The sequence below is a fragment of the Lutra lutra genome, chromosome 3, assembly GCF_902655055.1.
Source record: "Lutra lutra chromosome 3, mLutLut1.2, whole genome shotgun sequence".
In the NCBI taxonomy this organism is placed as follows: Eukaryota; Metazoa; Chordata; class Mammalia; order Carnivora; family Mustelidae; genus Lutra; species Lutra lutra.
This window is the reverse complement of record NC_062280.1, coordinates 140641726-140665495: the sequence shown is the minus strand read 5'-3', so window position 1 is coordinate 140665495 and position 23770 is coordinate 140641726. Positions and strand designations below refer to the sequence as shown.

Genomic DNA, 23770 nt, shown 5'->3' with positions numbered 1-23770 from the left:
CATTTGTTAAGGCAAATTATACAAGGACAGAAGATAGATTAGTGGTTGCCAGAGGCTGAGGGTAGGAAAAATGATTACAATGAGGCATGGGAAAATCTGGGGGGTGATGGAATTGTTCTATATCACAGAACTGTGTATTAAGAAGAGAGAGGGGCGCCTGGGTGACTCAGTGGGTTAAAGCCTCTGCCTTAGCCTCAGGTCATGATCTCAGGGTCCTGGGATCGAGCCCCACATCGGGCTCTCTGCTCAGCGGGGAGCCTGCTTCCCACCCCCTCTCTCTGCCTGCCTCTCTGCCTACTTGTGATCTCTGTCAAATAAATAAGTTTAAAAAAAAAATCTTAAAAAAAAAAAAGAAGAGAGAATGTTACTGTTTGTCAGTTACAGCTGAATCAAAAGAAAAAAAAAAAAGAAACATAACTATAGCCATTGAAGTCATGGGCATCTCTCTTCTGTTCCTCTGTGTTGGCTGGGGGGAGAGGGGTGGGGAGAGCTGTTGTGGGTAGGGCAAATATTTGTGCTGAATTTCAGTAGCAGAACTAGATAGTCTGCAAGGGTTTGGGGGTAGGGAGTGTTCACTGCATGGATGAATGCTTTTGCAGGGGACCAAAATTCAAACTAAACTAATTTACAGATACTGGGAAAGTTTCAGAGCTCAGAATTAGTTGCTCTCGAATTTTTTCAGTATAATTGTATTTACACATGACAGAGCTCTAATGCAGAGCTCCTTGTAAACCTCCTGGCCCTCTCTATCTCTCTCCTCATCTTCATTCTTCTGCCTTTTCTGCATGCTGGCTTCCTCTACTTTTTTAGTTTACGTGATAGGAAACCTGACTACTGATGCGGTTAGAGACTGATGCTCCTAGTTAGAGACTGAGGTTCCATCTCCGTTTTAGTTCCAGAATCCTGCAGACTACTCTGGCCCTGCTTTGATCAGATGACCACTGCTAGTCCACCCTGTGTACTGGGCAGGTGTCATGCTGCACAAAAATGTTGCTCCCACTGTAACTCCGTGGGTGGGGATGGAGGGACGACTCACCAGAAAGCAGAGGGGATAAAACATTTCGTACATTATACAATAGTGTGAACAGTCTTTATCTTTATGGCGGGTTACATTCATTAACAAGTATGGTAAGGTCAAACTAAAATGGTCATTGTCTTAATTTTTATAGGGGGAATACAACCAATTAACATGTTATCGCTTCTGATTAAGGGCCTGATGCCAAATACCATTTTAAATCACCCATAAATTATGTTCCTTTATAGGATAAATGTTTCTGAAGCTTATATTCATTAGTTTAAGATGATGAGAGGGTCATGGTAACACAAAATTCCATTTAATATGCTATAGTATTTCCTCACCTGTAATTGTAAATTCTGTGACTTAATTTGTCTAATGATGGGTGCAAAATACATGAACAACCAATGGACTCAAGAACAACCAGAATCAACACCCTACACACATAGTAAGCATTTCAAATTGTTAAATGCATGTCTTCTGCCCATTTTTGGACATGATTTTCTGTTTTGTGTGTGTTGAGTTTGAGGAGTTCTTTATAGATCTTGGATATCAGTCCTTTGTCTGTATTGTCATTTGTAAGTATCTTCTCCCATTCCGTGGGTTGCCTCTTTGTTTTGTTGACTGTTTCCTTTGCTGTGCAGAAGCTTTTGATCTTGATGAAGTCCCAAAAATTCTTTTTCGCTTTTGTTTCCTTTGCCTTTGGAGACATATCTTAAAAGAAGTTGCTGTGGCCGATGTTGAAGACGTTACTGCCTATGTTCTCCTCTAGGATTCTGATGGATTCCTGCCTCACGCTGAGGTCTTTTATCCATTTCGAGTTTATCTTTGTGTACGGTGTAAGAGAATGGTCGAGTTTCATTCTTCTACATATAGCTGTCCAGTTTTCCCAGCACCATTTATTGAAGAGACTGTCTTTTTTCCACTGTATTTTTTTCCTCCTTTGTCGAAGATTATTTGACCATAGAGTTGAGGGTCCATATCTGGGCTCTCTACTCTGTTCCACTGGTCTATGTGTCTGTTTTTATGCCAGTACCATGCTGTCTTGGTGATCACAGCTTTGTAATGAAGCTTGAAATCAGGCAATGTGATGTCCCCAGTTTTGTTTTTCTTTTTCAACATTTCCTTAGCAATTTGGGGTCTCTTCTGATTCCATACAAATTTTAGGATTGTTTGCTCCAGCTCCTTGAGAAATGCTGGTAGAATTTTGATTGGAGTAGCATTGAAAGTATAGCACAAAGCTTCTGTCTTAAGGCTTTATGATTTTTCATTTTTATGGTAATAAAACCAAAAGTGAAGGACCACTTTAAAGGGGGCCAATGAACAGAAAAAGAGTTTTACAAAGGGACAGAAATTTTCAAATATTTAAGACCATAAAATGGGTAAATGAGAAGCTGATACTGGAGTCCTTATTTTGCTGACTTTTTTTTTTTAATGTAGCAAGAAATAATAGAGATTAAATTATCACAGCAGAAGGTTTTCTGCTTCTTTGGACTGCTTTCTAATTCAGCCTGAACAGATGACTTTGCATCCACACTGGTTTTGCAAGGCACACCTGCCCTTAAAATGAATGCATCAATAAATTCATCCTTTGATCTCTTATCACGTTGTGTTTCAAAACATCAGAGTCTGAAGCTGTGTTTTGAATAGCGGCCAAACCTCAAAAAACACAGCTCTGAGTTTGATCCTGAGCCCATAAAATCTGAAGACTTGCAATCTCAACCACAAGTCTTTTTTTTAACTTCATAAAAATGTGCAGAAGTGGTTCTTTTCTGTCAGCAATTTTAAGGTTTAAAGGATTAGATTAAAAATTTATGGCTATAAAGTAATGAGATTTTCTTTTTAAACAATTTTAACTCAAAGGTCTGCCTCTTCACTAGCCCTTATTCCTGTAACAGTAGGATCCTCTAGTACTTTCCTCATCCTCATGGGCCACTTTGCTCTGGATTCCTGAAGGAGAAATGGGTTCGTCACAAAGACTGCCAAGGCAGTTCCTGCTACCCAGTCTAAGCCATTGCAGCTCCGGATCCCAAACCCCTTCTCCAAGCTCCTCTCAACCCTGTTCACGGTCTTGCCTCCCACCACTAGTTCTTTCCAAAAACCCTTCCTCTGTTATGGTTCTGGAGACACTTTCCCTCACTCCAAAACGTTCTCCTATTTTTCTTCTATTTCCTATTCCTATTGATCTTAGCCAAAGAGAGGGCCTTTCTCAAATTTCTGTTGATTTACTCTGCAAAAGAAATCTAAGCTCTTCTCTTTCAGTCTTTTCCTTCCAGACATTGTTTAGAGACCTAACCTTCCACAACTAACAAAAAAAGCCCATTTAGGTGTCCTCTAAACAAAAATTCATTTTTCTCTGTAAGGAATACTCCATTCTTTTAGGTTATCTGACAAAAGCTACAGCCCAACCCTAAATAATATTTTTTTCTCCCTGTTATAAACAAATACCAAAAATTTAACAGTCAAATAACTGTTGTACTCTCCAACAAACCCCCAGAGATGGCTACGCACTCACTAGAATGCTTATCACCACTTGTGAAATACCTTCTAAACCATTTACTAATTCAACAAGAAAAGTGGCTTATTGCCGTGCTCAGAACATCTTCCTTTGGTCTAATTTTCTTACTTTTTCTTCAGTCTCTCATTCTCAAGCCTACATTCATTCATTCACTCAACCAACCAGTGTACATGGCACTAGCTGTGGGAAACAGGATCCTAGTACTCAAGATACTTTCAGTCCAGAAGGGGCTGTACCAGTTCTACCTCTGAACTAAGACACAAGGAGGGCAGAGTTGTGTGTGATTAGACTGCACGATTAGACTGCGGCTCTAAAGTTAGGACAGGTTTTATCAAGTTGTCATTATCTTATGTGGGTACTTTAGTCTTGAAATGCAAAGGTGCTGCTTGCAGATTAACCATTAGGACTTCCAATCGGTTAAGTGTCTGCTTTTGGCTCAGGTCATGATCCCAGGGTCCTGGGATTGAATCCTGTGTGGGCTTCTTGCTCAGCAAGGAACCTGATTCTCCCTCTACCTGCTTCTCCCTCTGCCTGCCACTCCCCTGCTTGTGTTCTCTGACGAAAAACAAAAACTCTTTAATAAATTTATTTATTTTTAGTACCCCTGTAAAATAAGGGAAACTTGTATAACTATTTCTTATTGTTCCTCTTTTGTTATTTAAGCCAATGCTAAGCAAAGCCATAAGGTACCCAAAGTCTGTCTTGATATACTCGTATTCCCTGATTCTTGGATAGCACCTTGAACTACACTACTCTGTGGCTGCTCAAGACTTCCTTAGTTCACTGGGCCTGATCACATCTCGTGCCTGACTCATTCCTCAAAATATAACCATCCTTGGTCATATTCCTTCCAGCATCCAATGGCATATTGGGCTAATCTCATAAACCAACTCAAGCTAACATATTAATTAATGATAATAATAGTTTAATACATTTCTACTTTCAGGAAAAAGTGTGAAACAATAGGAGATTTATAGAAATTTAATACGATAATCCAATAATAGGGAGTATTTTTCCCATTTATGGTCACTGACCAACTAAATCTAAAATTAAAGTAATAAAAAAAAGTCAAGGGTTATAACAAAAATAAACCAGTTTACATTTAATGTTAGTTTGAGAAAGGGAGGAAAATGAGAACAAGTATATTCTGACATTTGTGTATAGTCTACACATGTATATATTGTTCTTATACCATATATATATATATATATATATATATTCAGTTTAATATTTAAAGTAGTGCTTTAAGTTCATACTTTTCCTATTTTAGAGATGACAAAAGTTGGTCTTAAAGAGGTTACATTACTATCAAATAGCCCAGCAGGGACACTAAACAATTCTAATCCCAAGTATTTTTCCACTGTGCACAACTCCTTTCAGTGTTCATTATCTCACTTGAAACTGAATAGAAAAAACATGAAAACACACAGATGCAATGATAAAACTATACTTCATTCCACATATGGCCAGTTTAAAAAGCGAGGAGTAAGATGGGGAGGGAGAGTGAGCAAGCCAGGCAAGAGAAAAAAGTAGACAAAGAGATTACTGAGTAGAAATGTCAAAGATAGAAAAATAGGTAAGGGAGGGAAAGAAAGAAAAAGACAGGTGTGTCTGAAAGGAAGGATGAGTTGTGGGGTCCTCCAGTCGGGGTCTGTGTCCAGCCCACACACCTGGCTTCCCATCTCAAGAGCAGTCTTGCTCTGTGTTCCTCATCCTGCCAGTCAGCCAAGCTGAAGCCATCCAGAGAGCTGTGGGCTAGTATTTCCACAGATCCCCAGAGCCCTGACCTTATCTTGGTCTAATCACTTAATCACCATAATTAGTTTTCCTTTCCTTTTCCCAGGGATAAAACTAAAAGCTATTTCAGAAATCTGCATTTTTGGGGTGATTGGGTGGCTCAGTGGGTTAAAGCTCCTGCCTTTGGCTCAGGTCATGATCCCAGAGTCCTGGGATTGAGCCCCACATCATCGGGCTCTCTGCTCAGTGGGGACCCTGCTTCCTCCTCTCTCTGCCTACTTGTGATCTCTGTCTGTCAAATAAATAAATAAAAAATCTTAAAAAAAAAAAAAAGAAATCTGCATTTCATCCATCTCTGAGAATCAGTGAAAACTCAAGCTCTTAGTATGAGGGTAGTAACAAAAACAATAAACAAATCAAAACCAAGACTTCTATCACCAAAATAGCCAATGGTCAAACATGCCTTACACACACACTGTTTACTGAAAAACCACCGTTCTCAGTCATATTTATCATAGATAATAAAACGCCTACACCTCTTCACTATTCATATTTCTAAGTTTTTGTTTTATTTAGCTCACTTATTATTCAGGTAAACTAGGTATAACTGCTTTCAAAATGAGATATGTATCCTATATTGCTAGCATTCAACAAACTTCTGAAATCATTGGTATAATATTTTAACTAAATGAACAAGCATGAGAGACACCGAGTTTGAATCCCAGCTTTGGCTCTTAGTATCCAAGTGACTGCACAAATTACTTAATAGCTTTGAACTTTAGGTTCTTCATCTATAAAACGAGGCTCATCGTATAGTACCAATCACACAGGTGATTCTTCACAAAGGAATTCCAAAGGAATTCCTTCCTTTAAGAAGGAAAGGAGATGAGTGCTTAGAACTGTATAACATGTAGTAAGCACTCAATGTTATCCCTTATTATTACCATTATTATTGATGTCCACTAGCCTTGCCTCCTAGTTGCAGAAAACTTAACCATAAGATATCTTTTTACCTTAATAAAGAAATTTGAGAAGTTTTAGAAAAATACTGGGTTTATACGTAATAGATGAAGAGTAATAATAGAAACAAAGTCAAATATTTATGATCATATACACTGAACTTGCAAAGCAGCGGCAGCACCCTTTTACAAATGGTTTACCTCGAAGTCTATGAGCTGTAGGTCAGCAATCAGGGTCACCAGCAGCCCACTATTATAGAGCTCTTGTGCGAGCTGGGCCACAGCTTCTGTGGGGGGTTCCTTGTCATTTGTGCCACACAGAATCTCTTTCATTGCTTGCAGTGATTTCGACACTTCCTCTGAAGCCTGGTGACCAAAAAAATATGCTCACAGTGAAGAGGGAATGAAAATTTTCAAGCCATAAACAAACAAACCAAAAAACCCCACTTCTTGGATTCTGTTCATTTATGATCAAAGAACACTACACAGTTACAAGCAACCAAAAAACTGTTTGACAGTGATTTTTTTATTTTGAAAAATGTTGCAAAAATGTATTTATGTTAAAAAAAGTCTCTGGCATTTCTATTTGGTCAACATAATCAAAACACTCTTCCTTTAAAACCTACTCAGATATAGCCTAACTAATCTAGTCATTAACTATAAATTTTACTCTTAAAAATTAAAATGACTGGGGCGCCTGGGTGGCTCAGTGGGTTAAACCTCTGCCTTCGGCTTGGGTTGTGGTCCCAGGGTCCTGGGATCAAGTCCCGAGTGGGGCTCTCTGCTCAGCAGGGAGCCTGCTTCCTCCTCTCTCTCTGCCTGCCTCTCTGCCTACTTGTGATCTCTCTCCCTCTCTGTGAAATGAATAAATAAAATATTAAACAAAATTAAAGTGACTGTTTTGAAGACTTATCAGTAGCTATGGGTCTTAATTAAAAGCATTTGTCAAGGTTTTCAACAAGTTCCTATCACTCTAATTTTTTAATGGACAATGTAGTAAACCTGAATTGTCAAAACACACGGTCAAATTATCAAAACCCATTAACTTTGTTAATCCACTTGTTTCTCCCACATAATCATCACCTTTTTTTGCTCTCTATGAAACTTAAAAACAACAAAAAAACCCACTTCTCTATATTGTGAAGAGTAATAGGGAAATCCACAGATGAGTGGGTGCTCAGGCCTGGGGAGGGGACAATGAGGAATGACTGCCAACTGGTACAGGATTTCTTTTGGGGGTGATGAAAATATTCTTGAATTAGATACTGGTGATGGTTGTAGAACCTTTGAGAATACTAAAAATCAGTGAACTGTACACATTAAAGAGGCAGATTGTATGGGATGTGAATTTATTCAATACATTTTTTCAAAATTAATACAGGTGAGCAAAAGAGAATAGGCCAAAAAGTTAACAATTTAATCTGCTGAATATTTTTTAAAGAAATATAGTTTTATTACTTTGAAGTATGGTTCTGTGATCATTATAACTGAGGAAGGGAATAAAGAGAATAAGGCAGATTAAATACAAATAATTCATAGTAGCATGACTACTTTAAAAAATAATTTCCAGATACATCTTATGATCTGACTGAAACAATTCTTAATTTATTAAAAGGTTGGAAGTTTCTTTAAGGGTGATATTTAGCCACAAAAGAGTGCTTTAAATTATATGCAGCTAAGAATAATTATAAAGCAAACTTCTGTGTGCCCGTAACACAGATTAACAGCAGAAAACTTCCAGAAATCCTGAAGTCACCTGAATGCAGCCTTTTTAACCTAGAAGTAAATGTTTTCATGTTTTTGACGACCATCATTTCTTTACTTTTCTTTATATTTTCTTACCTGTATTTGCATCGCAAAACAACATAGTTGAGCTCTGCCAATTTTGAACTTTTTGGAATAACACCTGGGACCTCTTACGAGGTGCTTCTGTTGCTATTATAGATGTGAGGTCCATCCATGCAGCTGCACAGAGGCAGCAACGTTTTAATTTTCTTTGCTCTCAAGTTTTCTACTGATGGCTGGACCCCAGTTCATCAGTTCTACTTTTGATGGACATTTAGGTGGTTTCCATTGAGGGATTATTAGGAACAGCAACGTATGAACACTCTTGTACGCGCATCCTGGTACACAAGTGCAAGATCATCTCTAGAGTTTATATGTAGGAGTAGAACTGCAGGGTTTTAACACAGGTACAACCTCAGATTTGACAGATGATACCAGCTGGTTCCCAAAGCAGTGACACCAGTTTATACCTTATCCCTCACAGTGGAGGAAAGTGCCCATTGCTCTCCATCCTCGCCGACACTTAGTATCATCAGACATTTTTCATTTTTGCCAGGAGAGTGAGTGTGTAATATGAATGTACATGATTTTAACTGGCCTTTTCCTGACTACTCATGAAAACGAGTACCTTTTTATATTTTTTTCTATCTTATGCAGATTTACTGTAATTTACTAGTAAATTTGGGTTTACTCTTTTATGAAGGTCATTTCTTCCATCTAATTGAGCCAATATTTGATTCAATACTACAAGTACACAAGAATTAAAAATACACTTCTACATCCCTTACAAGATGCAGGATAAAACATTATATCTCTACATCCCTACAAGATCCAAGATTTTTTTTTTTACACTGGGATAGGAAGATACTGTGAACTGAAGGATATTTATTTTCTAGATCTCTTAAGTGTTGCCATAAACTAACCAGTCATTTTAGAAAGAAATTGAATACGTAGGATCCAACATCCTATGAAAGGAACAAAATAAAAGAAAAGAACAACAACAACAACAACAACAAAAAACCTTACCTATGAGGAAATCCTGCTTAGTAGGACCTTTAAAAAATGTTAAAATGAGGTTGTACTGTCATAGAAAATATCAGGTGATCTTTAAATAAAAATGTTCTATCCTTCCTGTCAGTTTAGCATTATAAACCTGTGGAGCCCCTTAGATTTTTAAGCTCTGTAGTCTAGAGGGATCCAAGTTTTGTCAGAGGCTGAAGATAGTGAACCAAGGGTTCAAGGCAAAAGAGTCAACAACAGCATAAAACCTGAAATCAATTTATATGTATTTATAGAGACCTTATGTGCACATCACAGACCATATTTGGGGATTCTTCATCAAGCTTTTACATTGGTTTTTGGTTTTGGAAAACATGCATCTGAATAATAATATTATCATTTTAGTTCATACCTTGTCGGTTTTTTTTTTCCTGCTTTTCCAAAATCGCCAAGTTGTCTTTCAGAGCTTTCACAATTTCTGCTGGATTTTTGTGTGATTTACTAAACAAAGGCATTTTTTTCATCTATAGAAATTTCCTCTTCCAATACAGAATGCTACAAACAAATAAGCAAACAAGAATCGCGAATTTAACTTTTTAAAATTTTATCTAAAATTTTGTTTACATCCCAGTTAGTTAACAGAAGTGTAATGTTAGCTCCTGATGTATAATATAGTGATTCAACACCTCCATACAACACCCAGTGCTCATCACAAGTGCCCTCCTGAATCCCTGTCATCTATTTCACCCATGTCCCCACCCACTTCCCTGCTGGTAACCATCAGTTTGTTCTCTAGAGTTAAGAATCTGTTTCTTGGGCGCCTGGGTGGCTCAGTTGGTTAAAGCCTCTGCCCTCAGCTCAGGTCATGGTCCCAGGGTCCTGGGATCGAGGCCCGCATCGGGCTCTCTGCTCAGCAGGGAGCCTGCTTCCTCCTCTCTCTCTGACTGCCTCTCTGCCTACTTGTGATCTCTCTCTCTGTCAAATAAATAAATAAAATCTTAAAAAAAAAAAAAAGAAGAATCTGTTTCTTGGGGGGAAAAAAAGAATCTGTTTCTTGGTTTGCCTCTCTCTCTCTTTTTTTTTCCTCTTTGCTCATTTGTTTCTTAAATTTCACATACGAGTGAAATCGTATGGCATTTGTCTTAATCTGACTGACTTATTTCACTTAGTATAATACTTTCTAGATCCATCCACATTGCAGAGGCAAGATTTCATTCTTTTTATGGCTGAATAATACTCCATTGTGTGTGTGTGTGTGTGTGTATGTGTGTGTGTGTATCACATCTTTATCCATTCATCAACTGATGGACACTTGGGCTGCTTCCATAATTTGGCTATTGTTGATAATGCTTCCATAAACATCAGGGTGCATGTATCCCTTTGAATTAGTCTTTTTGTATTCATTGGGTAAATACCTAGTACTGTGATTGCTGGATTTTAGGAGAGTTCTATTTTTAACTTTGTGAGGAACCTCCAACTTGTTTTCCAGCATGGCTGTCACCAGTTTGTAAAGAATTTAACTCTTAACATGATTAAATTGTTATACCAAAATGTCTTATGTTTTCAAAAACCCTAATTCAATAATTTGAAACATTAATATTGATCAAACTAAAATGAGTTTCATCAAGTTTTACACCAAATTTAAATACATATATATATTTTAAGACAGGTATTTTTAAAACTTCGCCTAAAACTTTTTATTCAAAGTTTAAAATTTTTTCTAAAATACAAACACAAGGATTAGGGAAAGAGTCCCACTGGGAAAAGGAGTACTTTTAGAGAATAAGCTAATACTTAAAACTAGATTTTTTAACTAATGAGAGTGCTGCTGCCGACAATGACGGTGATAGATAAAATAAAACATGTAAAACAAAAGTGAGATTAGGATCCACATACTGCGGTAAGGCAATATTTAATGCTACCCATGACAATCACAAAATCGCAAGGTAAAATTATTTTAAAATCTGATCTGTTCTTTATTTACTCTTCAAACATTCAGCTGGCCATACTCACTGAGGAAATGAAGACCACCATGGTGGAGGGTGAGGAGAGTGAGGAAAAGGAGTATTAATTCTTGTTTTTGAGAACATCTATTTACATAGAGCAGAGAAAGCTGAATATGGCTGTCATTGCCCTACCATAACGTAATTATTTAGGAAGAAAATCATAATTAAAGTTTCCAGTTAGGAGAGGCATATTCACATACTTTATAGTTATTGGCAAAAATGTTTCAAACATTACAGAAACATGATATACGAAGTCAAAGTCTTCCATTAACCAACCACTCAGAGATAACAAATATATCAGTTTGGTCTATGTTCCTTCTGAATTTTTTCTTATATATAATATTAGATACATTTTTAAACAAAAATAGAGTAATACTAAACATAGTATTTTGTAACTTTTTTCCACTTGTTATATCTTGAATACCAGTCTATGAGTATATATTTAGATCTCCTACAATTGTATACAATATAGTATTCTATTATACAGACATGAATTATGTGGAAATTTCTTATTAAATTACTATATAATTTTATTAATACTCTATTAATGGACATTTGGGTTAATTTTATTTTTTCTAATATTTTTCTGATTAACAATGATGCAATTAGTCAATGGAGGATATTATACAAATGCTCTTTTTCTGATTAACAATGTTGCACTTAGTCGATGGAGGATATTATCCAAGTGTGTATACACAAATGTGCACCAGTGGATAGCAGCACTCTACCTAGCTATTCCTGTGGCATAACCATAGCTATGGTTCTAAATCCCTAATCTCCCTAAAATCCGATTTCCCAAATCTGGCTCTCTAAAACTTGTCATTCTGTGAGCTACCTTATATCCTTCCAATAAATTCCTTCAGGATTTGTTGTTTATAATCAAGAATTCCAATGGGAGGGGCACCTGGGTGGCTCAGTTGGTTGAAGGTCTGCCTTCAGCTCAGGTCATGATCCCAAGGGTCCAGGGATCGAGCCCATCCAGCTCCCTGCTCAGTGTAGAGCCTGCTTCTCCCTCTCCCTCTGCCTGCCGCTCTGTCTACTTGTGCTCTCTGTCTCTCTCTGTCAAATAAATAAATCTTTTTTAAAAAAATCCAGTGGGACATATATATGTTATGAAGTAGAAATCAAAACAGTTAGTGTGAATTTTGATGATAAAAGACTTAAATTCTCATTTTCAGAAGAAATGGTGTTTTCGACAGGGGTGCCTCAACTCCCCAGTGTGGGGAGACTAAGTCAGAGGGAACCTGTCCACTCTTGGGGCAAGGATAAGTTTGAAAAACAAGAGACTCCAGCGGCCTCTAAGGCAGATACTGAAAGTTGACAGAGTATTCAAAGATAAAGCATGTGAAGATCACAATGATTCTCACAGTAGGCAGTGTCAGGAGCAAAAAGAGAGTCAGAACATTGTATCATGTACCTTTATACAATTCAAGAACAAAACTGTAAAGACACACTAGATTTTACTTTAGTAGTCAGCCCTACACATCAATAAATGAAGGTGGAGTATATTTAAAAGCATATGTACTGTGGTAGTAGGGTGGGTGCTGAACCAATCATTAGGTAAGTTGGGCAGAGCAAGCCAATTGTTGCTTCTTACCTAAGTGATCTTGGGCACAGATCCTTAAGGCTCTGTGATCTCATCTGTAAATGGAGATGATAACATCTCCCTCTCAATGTTGAGACGATTAAAGGTAAGTAGAACATCTTGCACAGGGCCTTGTATAAGTAAAGTACTCTCCAATGTTTAGCTGCTATTATTACAAAAAGTTCTATGATATAATGAATGAATGATTTCACAAAAGAGAAAGGCATACTAATTGAGACATGATATTGTCTTAAGTGTTCTAGACACATCTGTGTCCTTGAATCACTTACACATTTTTTTCTTTTAAAAAATATAATTTATTCTTTTAAGGTTAAATATTTAATGTTTAAATACTTAGCATTAAAAGTTTTTTTTAGGGGCACCTGGGTGGCTCAGTGGGTTAAAGCCTCTGCCTTCGGCTCAGGTCATGATCCCAGGGTTCTGGGATCGAGCCCCACATCGGGCTCTCTGCTCAGCAGGGAGCCTGCTTCCCTTCCTCTCTCTCTGCCTGCCTCTCTGTTTACTTGTGATCTCTGTCAAATAAATAAATAAAACATTTTTTAAAAAGTTTTTTTTAAATGCTAAATGCATTTGTATAATTGTTCATTTCTTCATATAGTTCTACTGCACTAAGGAAAAGATAAGACTGTGAGAATTCCAACTAAATACTCCTGACATCAAAATAGAGTACAAATAAGAATATGGTATCATGCATGGGGTGCCTGAGTGGCTCAGTCAATTAAGTGTCTTCCTTTGGCTCAGGTCATGATCCTGGGGTCCTGGGATCGAGACCCACATGGGCTCCCTGCTTAGTTGGGAGCCTGCTTCTGCCTCTGCCTCTCCCCCTGCTTGTGCTCTCTGCCCCCCTCTCTGTCTCTGTCAAATAAATAAAATCTTTAAAAAAATAAAAAAGAATATGGTCATGTATATGTGATATGACATGATTTTTTTCCAGTACCTGTTGCTCTGCTCAGTTCTCAATGTATCAGGCTAATTCTAATGCTAATTCTGGTAATATCACAAATGTTTTCAGGACTCCCATGGTAGTTAGCCACCATTTTCTGATTTGCTGTCTTCCAACTTTTTATTTGCCTGTTGATTTGTTCATTTATTCATTCACTTGTTCATTGAACAAACAATCTGAGAAAATACTAAGCATGGACACTTTGCTAAATACCTGGGATAGAGTTATGAACAAGAAAAATACAATCCTTGCTCTTTTGAACTTATTATTAAACAGGGAAAGTTAACATTTTGGGGGCAATAAAATTATATAACAGAGGAAAAACACACAGTATAATGCCTCTTAATACAGTACTCCTCTTTTGAATTTGTTATTTTCATATTTTAAGTATACCTATTTTCTACAACTATAATATAAAATTAGTTTAATAATGTTTTAAAATTTCATTGGACCATTATTCTTCAATTCTGGGATCCATATTATGAGGGAAATCAAGACCTATATCTCAAACTATGCAGCTCCAGCCCCCGGTCCCCTATAAATTTTGGCAAAATTCTCCTAACTGCTCTGTTCTCCTCAGACCATAACCAGTCCCGTCCCACCCCCAGACTGAACACCTTCCTGTATCACCCTCAAACCCAGGGCTGCCCTTTCTACTCCCTGGGCAACCATGCTGGACACTTGTATGTGCATCCACCCCAATCACATCATTTACTACACTGTCATTTAAAAAATGAGCCAACTGGCACTCAGCACTACCTACTAAACAAATACAAGGTAGTTAAACCCCTGTCTGGTTCTGAATTGGTAACTGATCCACTATGATTCAGAAATTACCACCCTTGCCCAGCTGTCATTTGTCCTATCTATAAAGTGAGGGGATTCTTTTTTTTTTTTTTTAAGATTTTATTTATTTATTTGACAGAGTGAGATCACAAGTAGACAGAGAGGCAGGTAGAGAGAGAGAGAGAGAGGGAAGCAGGCTCCCTGCTGAGCAGAGAGCCGGATTCGGGGCTCGATCCCAGGACCCTGAGATCATGACCTGAGCCGAAGGCAGCGGCTTAACCCACTGAGCCACCCAGGCGCCCCAAGGGGATTCTTTAAAAAAAAAAAAAAATTTAACTGTGAATTCACCTAGTCATATCATCTAACTCCTATTTTTCCATTTCATTTATGAAGATATCAAAACAAATCTGCCAAATGTTTTGGGAAAGTCCAGATACATTGCCTTTATATTAATACTGGTTTAGTTATTTTATTTATTGCATCCCCATGACTTATTTATTTTTTATAACTAGAACTTTGTACTTTTTGACCCCCCTCACCCATTTCATCCACCCCCACCCCTACCTCTGACAATCACTAATTTGTTCTCTGTATCTGAGCTTGACATTTTTTTTAATTCCACTCACAGGTGAGCCCATACAATATTTATCTTTCTCTGTCTGAATTATTTCACTTAGCATAATGTCCTCAAGTTCCTTCCATATGGACAAATGGCAAGAATTCACTTTTTATGGGTGAATAATATTTATGGGTGTATTATACATATATAAGCACATTTTCTTTGTCCATTCATCTACTGACTGGCATTTAGGTTCTTTCCATTTCTTGGTAAATAACGCCACAACGAACATGGTGATGCATATAGCTTTCCACATTACTATTTTTATTTTCTTCTCATAAATATCCAGAAGTAGAACTGCTGGATCATATGATAGTTCTAATTTCAATTTTTTTGAGGACCTCCATACTCAAAGAGTGGGTTCTTAAAGGGCATCACCCTTTGAAAATAGCTACGTTATATACAGTGAGCTCCAGGTGATTCATCACTGGTCCATATCCATTCTAAATCTTAAACTCCTACTATCTATCCATCATGGCCTAAGATAAAGTGCTTAAGGCAGAAACAAAAGGAATGCCCGAGTCCTTAAAATGGTGCCTTCTGGGGATAAAAGGGTAGTAGGAATTTTTCTATAAAGTCTACCTCAGAGTTTTTAGACTATACATTGTATTTCAGCAAAGCAGGAAGCAGGGACAGGAGAGGATGCCATATTAAGTACAACAGACTAACTCTAGAGGAATGCCTCTTAGGAACTGAAAACTATGTAGGCTGTGCACACCAACATGCCCTCCAGCGTAGTGCTGACAGTGGGCCATGCAGCAAACAAATGTCCGTGGACTAACACTGGCCCTTTTGTACTTTTCCATTGTCAAGAGTGAATAAACAGAATAAACAACAAATAATGTAGGTTCTATTAAAAAAAAAAAAAAAAAAAAGCAGCCCAAGAAAGAGAAGAAATGCCCTGTGGACTTAAGACAGGAAAGGTTGCTTCCAAAATTAATTCTCTGTAAGAGACAGAACAGACATAACTGACAAAAAAAGAAAAGGACTTAAACTAAAAGCTGCAAAGATAAAAGATGAGAAACACACACACATATATATACACACATATACAGATAACACCCCAAATACAGCATGGTAATCCAAATCTTCATAGAGCAGAAATGACCCTATGGAAAATTGACTAAGGACAACTGAGAGGTAAAAAATGAGTGAGGCTACATTTATTCATTCAAAAAATATTTACTGAGCACCTACAATATGTATATTACAGAGATATGGAAAAGATAAAGTGATCCTATAAAAACAGGTATTTTAAAAAGTGAAGCAGAAGCAACAAAGATGTAACAGTTTAAGCAGAAAAAAGAGCTAAACCTCATCACTTAAAGAGCTCTTCTAGTTGAGATTAATGGTGACCCCCCAGATTCAGTGTCTTGTGGCTTTTAAAAGAAACAAACATTATACTTTCAAAACTCATTCCTACAAAATGACCTTAACAACAAAGGATAAAAATCAAGTTGCCTTTGAACGTCCATAAAGCTAAATGTCATCAGAACAAAGAGAAAACCTACAGAGTTCTGAGAGAGTCTATAGCCTCATAACTGAATCCCTAGCCAACATATTTATGTGTGAATAGATTGTGTATGCTTACTAAAAATTTTATAAAAAGATGACATGGAATCAAGCCCACAAGAGTTCAACAAAATAAATGGTAAAAATCAGAAATAATTCTTGAAAGGAAGCCTTGATATTGTTGGTAGGACATGTAGGAGGGTGAGAATCTACAATTATAATTAATTCATAGGGGAATAAAAATAAGTAAGGATTCAAGTTAAAAAGGAAACCATCCCAAAAGTCTCCAAGAAAAGAAGGATCAAAATAATAGCAATAGAAGCAGAAATTAACTGAATCAAAAAAGTAAAAGGACAAGAAAATCTCTGGTAGCTATTCGGTGCCTGTTTCTCGTGGTGATAGACCTGTCTGCTCTACTTCCCATCCTACCATACCCAAAGGGTGGGAACATGACCCAGGTGTAGCCAGAGTATTCTTTCCACTGCCCTGGCTACAGCAGTTGGCTCACAAGTGGATTGTGACAACATCAGGCTAATCAAAATGCTTCAACAGGACTTTTCCCTTAGGTATTTTAATTTAATTAAAATATATGGGGCATACAGATGAAGAAATAGAGAACAGCCTAACAAGCTCCTGTGTATTTACCACCCAGCTCAAAACAGAAAAACTGAAGCAACCCCCTTCATACACCTCCCTGATCCCAGCCCCTTCTGGCTCATTTTGGTGGGACTATTACTTGAATATTAACTTAGCAGTGTGGCTCTAGAACCTTTAAATGTTCACAACCTCTGATTTAGTAAGTAATTCTTGCTTCTGGCAATCTGTCTTAACAAAGTAAACTAAAAGAAGGGTTGTCTTTGTAACATTTTTAAAAACATTTTAACATCTGTGAAATTGAGGTGTTTCTTACAACTGAGGGGATTTTACCTTCCTTAACAGTTTTTTTCTTTCTTTCTTAGTGGTATACAAAGTACATGACTTATAGCCAATCGCTTCCTAGATTTGACCAAATACAGTCTTTGGCTATGAAAATGTTTGCAAAGAATGCGAAATAAAATGGAAATGTTGTTAAAAGCAGTACCCCATACTAGAGAACTATGTAAAAGCAAACAAAACACAAGTACACAAAGGCTATGCATAGAAAAAAATTTACAAAAGTTAATGGTGATTGTCTCTGGGTAATTGGCTTATGGATGCTAAATTTTCCTTTTCCTTCAAATTTTCTTTTTTCCAAGCTTTGTTTAATATCCCATGCAAATACTTTCATAATGGAAACACCTTCTCATAAATGATATTTTTAATGACTAAACAACTGTGTTTTAAAGTTCAAACTGTGGAATATCTGATCACCAGGTCTTTTCAAAGCATTAGTCAAACAAATATGATTTCTGTTAGTTTGGCTATGAAATTTCATAAAGAGTAGAACTTGGCTCAGAATCTGGAGAGAGAGCCAAAATAAATTATTCACCTCTGCTCCCAGGGAACTCAGGCCCTGTAGACTTTATAGTAGATTTTGGCAGCATTTCTTTTTCTAATACACAGCAAAATATTTCATATTCCTAACTTATGTGTGAGCGTCATTAAAGATGGCCCAAAGTTATTCACTCTGAATATGTTCAGTGACATTAAGTGCAGAGGAGTGCTTATAGGGGAAGGGAAAAAGGGAAGCTAGGAGAAAAGGTCATTTGGGACATTCAATTCCCTTCTTTTTATTCCTTAAAATACTGAAAGGAAAATAAATGTTTATTTCTAAATGGCTAATGAGTATTTCCACGCCTTTATGTTTAACCTCCAATTGTACTATTCAAAAATAGTTCTAATTTCAAAGGTTTCCCACAAAAGTTTAAGAGCGAGAAATTTATCTCTGAAGCCAAGAAAAATCTCAAGATTTCCATAGGTAAAACTATAAAAAGTAACGAAACTTCTAACTCACTGTAACAAAACCAACTCAAAAATGAGCCTTCTTTCCTTCCACATAAGTTTATTTTACAATCAACAATGACTGAGAGAGGAACATTTCCAAAATTTTCTTAAAGCTTGCTAATTTAAACCTAAGGCATAAGTACCTTCTCTTAAACTAAAGAAACTAAAATAAACTTAGCACTACATTTTTAAAAAATCACAAAAGTTCAGGAATCACGATTCTTTTATCTGCACTCCAAACAGAACTCACAGGTAGAAATGATATAAATCAAAGTGCATCTGTGGCAGATAATTGGGCCTGTAAGATTCATTTTTCAAAAACTAATGAAATGGAGGTTACATTAGTGTATACATTTGTCAATATTCATTAAACTGTTCTCTTCAAATGGTTTAAGGTATATTTTAAAACTGAAAACATATACCTACAGGTTCTACTGTATTTGCCATATTCAAATAGTCACCTCTCCCCCCACCGACAATGTCATACCTTAGAAGTGCCTGCACAGAAATAATAAATTACAGAGATATCAATCTAGTTACACATGCTATGACACCAAATCCATTATAGAGCGTATGTGTCAAAGTATCATCTAATTAACGTCTTCTATCCTTTAACGATTCCATTTTAAAAAAAGATTTTATTCATTTATTTGAGAGAGAGCATAAGCGAGAGAGCAGGAGAGGGAGAGGGAGAAGCAGACTCCCCACTGAGCAGGAAACCCGATATGGGGCTCTATCCCAGGACCCTGAGATCATGACCTGAGCTGAAGGCAGCCGTTTAACCCACTGAGCCACCCAGGCGCCCCAATGATCCTATTTTAAATACATATGCTAAATGTAATTAGAAGGCACCACAATTAAATACTTTACTAGAAAACCTACAGAAATGAGTGAAAATCTGTAGACAATAAAGTATAAATAAGGACTTTCACTGATAATTCTTTTTCTCAGTTCAAAATGACCAAGAATGATTGTTTTTATTAAGTTTTATTAACACAGTATGAAGGAGATCTTGATGACTAAAAACAGACAATTTACATAGGAACGGAAAACTCATGAGAATTTTAATGGATCCTCATTCACCTGGAAGCCTTGGCCAGACTTCCTTTGGAATAAAAACTCTTTTATAAGAAGAGAAACCCAAGTCCTTGGGAACTACTCCTGAATTCTAATGTATTGTAACCAGTGAAATAATTTAAAAATAGAACTAGTACATGAACTTAGGAAGACATAGAACTGCTAACTTATTTGTTGTTATAAATAACAACCTACTAGACTATTACTATTCCAGGAAAAAACCACCAGTAACTTCATTCATTAGGTTCATAGTGATTCTACTGACTGCTCCAGTCACTTGTCAGAACTAAAATTTTCTACACCTATTAACTATTAGTGATTGTCAATGAGTGATAATTCTATATTAGAATTTCACAATCTCAATTTATAGCAGAGGTCTGAAGCTAGGTCAGTGTTCTCAAAACTAGTACCTGTAGAAAACAACAACAACAACAAAACACTAGTACCTGTAATCAAAGCATCAGATCTCACTGAAATTCACAATTGATATTCTTTACAACAGAATTATCAAGGTAAGTGCGAAATTCACTTTTCTGTTTTAGTCTTTCTTCTAAGCACATATATAATTAACAGTCATCAAATTTTGGTTAAATATTATTATTATGATTATTAAGACAAGGTTTATAGTTTTGAAATAGAAGAAAGTATTTCTTGATCAAATGGAAAAGTTTTCTGCCACTAAAAATCATCTAGTATAAGTGTGCTCTGTGTATTGTTTATTTCATTATATATGTTTATTACATTACCAACTTTTACACTTTGTACTAGAGTACTTTAGAAAAATTTTTAGGACTAGTGTGACTAAACTTGATTTAGATAGACCAAATTTCAGTTTTCCACATAGGCCACATTTCCTCATAGGGGTCCAAGCACACTTAGGCAAATACGTAAAGTTGACACCTTACTTCAGAATGTCCCATGTACTCAAGATACCAAGCTTGTAAACTTGGTATCATCACCATCCCTGCTCACTCAGGGCTGCCACCAAGTCATACAAGGTCTTCTCTTTTTCTCTAAATAGGCCTATTCTGCACTACTATTGCTTTGTTTGTACTTCACAATTCAGTCAATACTTGTCAGGCCATATCTTTCTCATAATGAAAACCACATGCCCCTAAACCCCTTTCCTTTTTTGGACATCTTGGAAAAATTACTCAGTTTCCTTTTTTGTGAACCGAAGAAAAAATTTAGTCCTCATCTAGTAACTATTAGGTACCTACTTAATGTGTCACTGAGCTACACTTCATAAATGGGTGGTAAGCATAGAAGCAATGGCTAGAAATAGGCCTATAATAAGGAAAATAAAAATAGCAAATTATAACATGAGATTAGATCTCATACAGGGTGTGCAACCTTGTAAGCTCTTTAAAGTACCTAGAAATCCTGTTTATAAGCATCCTTCCAAAAACCCATCTATCTTATTAAATTTGCTTTTCTTCAAGCATTAGCATCTAGGATAAAAAGAATGTTTTATTCAACATAATTGTTTTTACATTTAGTTTCGTTACTAGAATTGATTTCCTACTATTTCTCAGGGTGGCAATGGTTTTTCTATAGTGTTGCTAAAATATTTTCTTCAGCTATAATAAAAATCAGACAAAGACTTTTTAAATAATTTTCCAGGGGAGATGGGTCCCAAATTCCCAAAAACCCACTCACAATAAACTTCTGAAGTACAAAACATTTGTAAACTGGGAATGACTTATTCTTTGCTGTCATATTTACATTCCTATGGGCTTAAGAAATGATGCCACCACTAAGGTAATACCAATGACTTAATAGTTTAAAATTAAAAAAAAATATTCTGACAATTGTGAAACTGTGTGCAAATCTGCCATTGGTCTAAGACCAAGTATGGGAAGTTCTGTGAGGAAGAAAAGTTGGTTTGTGATATTACCTTTATTTTATTTACTTTTGATTTTAAGTGTAAGAAACTGGTCTGGAGAAGGTTTCCCAAGACCAGCTGAGTTTCTTCTTATACATAGGTGAAAGGCATTAAGAAAAAAAAAACCACAAAACAAAACCTGTTCTACAGGCTTCTGTACACATAGAGGAAATACAGCCATTTTATATATCATGTCTAGTGTATAAACTCTTTCGATATGCTTACTGACACTCTATAGAAGTTTTCATTCCAGCTAAGTTGTTCTGCCTTAAAGGACTCACTTGAACCACTAAGGACATATTTTTTGATGCTGGCAGAGAGTAAATTCAAAACTTAGCTTAGAATGGTGCATCTCTATGCAATGACTCAGTTTAGCAGCTAACAATATATATTTTCTTCCACCCACAGAGGAATGATTACGTGTCTTCCACTGATGCCTTTAAAAAGACATAAGAAATTAGTATACAATGTTCTATGCTAAGGTTGTACAAATAAAATTTCTCTTGTAATGTGAATACATAATTCACAAGTTTATTTTTCTTTTCTCTGCTATATTGCTGGCATACATATATGCATCTGGCTATAATATTTCTTCAGCAGAGCAACAATTTTATATGAGAGTCTGGAATCAGCAATAGAACAAAATAACTTTGAATCCTTAATTTGAAATCCATGTACATTCATTTTGTATTAAATGGTAAATTTGATATGTAAAGTATCTAATTTTTATATTCATTACAGAACCTTGAAAAAATCACGTGTCACTTACTGGATCTAACAGAAGCATTCAACACTTAAATGATATGTCCTTTTAATGAACGGTATCATTAACACTTCTATTTGAATTATGAGAGAATGATGTAACTTACAATAATTGAGAATCCCAAACATCACAATGATAGTTTTAAATTTATTGAACAATAGACAGAAAGAGATAACTTTTGAATTTTCAGGCAGTTGAAAAGGAAACATGAAAAATGGTATACTGCCACTATTTTATTTTTGGAAACTCTTTGTAAATAAAAACCCATTTCCAGAATAAGATATTCCATGGACACAGAATAGTTGGTAATGGTTCAAGCGCCTTAGGCAACAGAGAAGTATTGTTTTGTAGTTGTTGTTTTTTTTTTAAACCTCTCCTAGTAACAGCAGTTCATCATGCACAAAGAAACAAGGTAACAACATGATTTAAAATGAATATATAAGCACTAGCTATAAAACCTCAGTGAAAACTGAAGTTTACTACATCAATTTCATTTCTATGAACTAGAATAGATAACCTGGCTGATACTCACCAAATGTTATAGAAATGTCCAAGCTTGTCTAAGCAACAAAAAGTAGACACATGGTGAGGTGCTGAAGACAGCTCTCTCTCGGTCTCAAAGCACTTTACATGAAGTAGCTTTATCTTCCATTTAATAGAGGGTGCCTCCTGTTACCAAAAGCGCTGCAGAGCGAAGAGTTTCCACAATCCCCTCTTCACTTTCTCTCTCTCTTTGAAGAGTAACAGTTACCACCGGAAAACGTTAGCAGAAAATGATCACTTGAACACTCGCACAGGGCAGCTGTAAATTTCCACTCTCTTTGCTTGCTCTCAGATTCCAAGCCTTGCCTGTCTCTTAATCTGTCACAGGCAGTTCTGTTTCTGGTCAGACCAGCTTGCTTCTGCCTTCTCCTCTCTCTCTCAAATGCACTCTTTTAGATACATACCACTGTGTAACAGCTCCCTCTTTTTCTTCCTCCCTCCCAACTGTGCGTCACAAGAATGTGTGTAAAGCAATTAAGCTGAGGCAAATTTAAATCTTGCTCCTTCACCGCAAAAGAGTCTAGGGATAAACAAAATATTTTCCTCACCGCGTTCTAAGTCCTATAGTTGCTCATGTGTGTAATTTTGTCCACAGATTAAAATGGCCTGACAACGCTGGTTAAAAATGTAAATAAAAGTTTCTAACAAAGGTGTGTTGATAGTGATAATAACAGCTTCATTTGCTAATATGTTAATTTCTTAGGGAAGATTCTGATTCCCAAACATAATAAAAGTGTAGCAAGGAAATACTCAAGCATCATGAATTTACTCTTCGGATTTTAAAAGACAAGGAAGATTTTTAAATTAGAGTGTTTATAATTTAAAGTATGTGAAAGTATAATGTATTTTAAAATATGGCATATTTTGAGAATTAGATCCAACATTTGCAGTTATAAAAGGGAAAATTACAAAGAACACAGAAAAATCTTGACACCAAAAATATTAAGTAGAGCAGCTTATACTATTTATGTGCAAACCAAATATAATCACTTTGTTTAGAAGTCCCCCTCACTCCACATACACATGCAAAACATTGGTCAGGATGCATAATATCTCTTCAATGAGAATTTAAAAGGCTTAAGAGTATTTTAAAA

General features: G+C 36.3%; 1 protein-coding gene across 1 annotated transcript in view; it reads right to left on the bottom strand.

Moving 5' to 3' along the window:
- CAB39L (calcium binding protein 39 like) overlaps window positions 1–23770 on the bottom strand; it is a 115648-nt gene that overhangs the window by 51983 nt on the left and 39895 nt on the right. Inside the window, 3 exon segments of the mRNA XM_047723387.1 lie at window positions 6431–6595; window positions 9426–9440; window positions 9442–9568. Of these exon segments, the coding sequence (XP_047579343.1) occupies window positions 6431–6595; window positions 9426–9440; window positions 9442–9537 (276 nt within the window). The 5' untranslated portion in view covers window positions 9538–9568.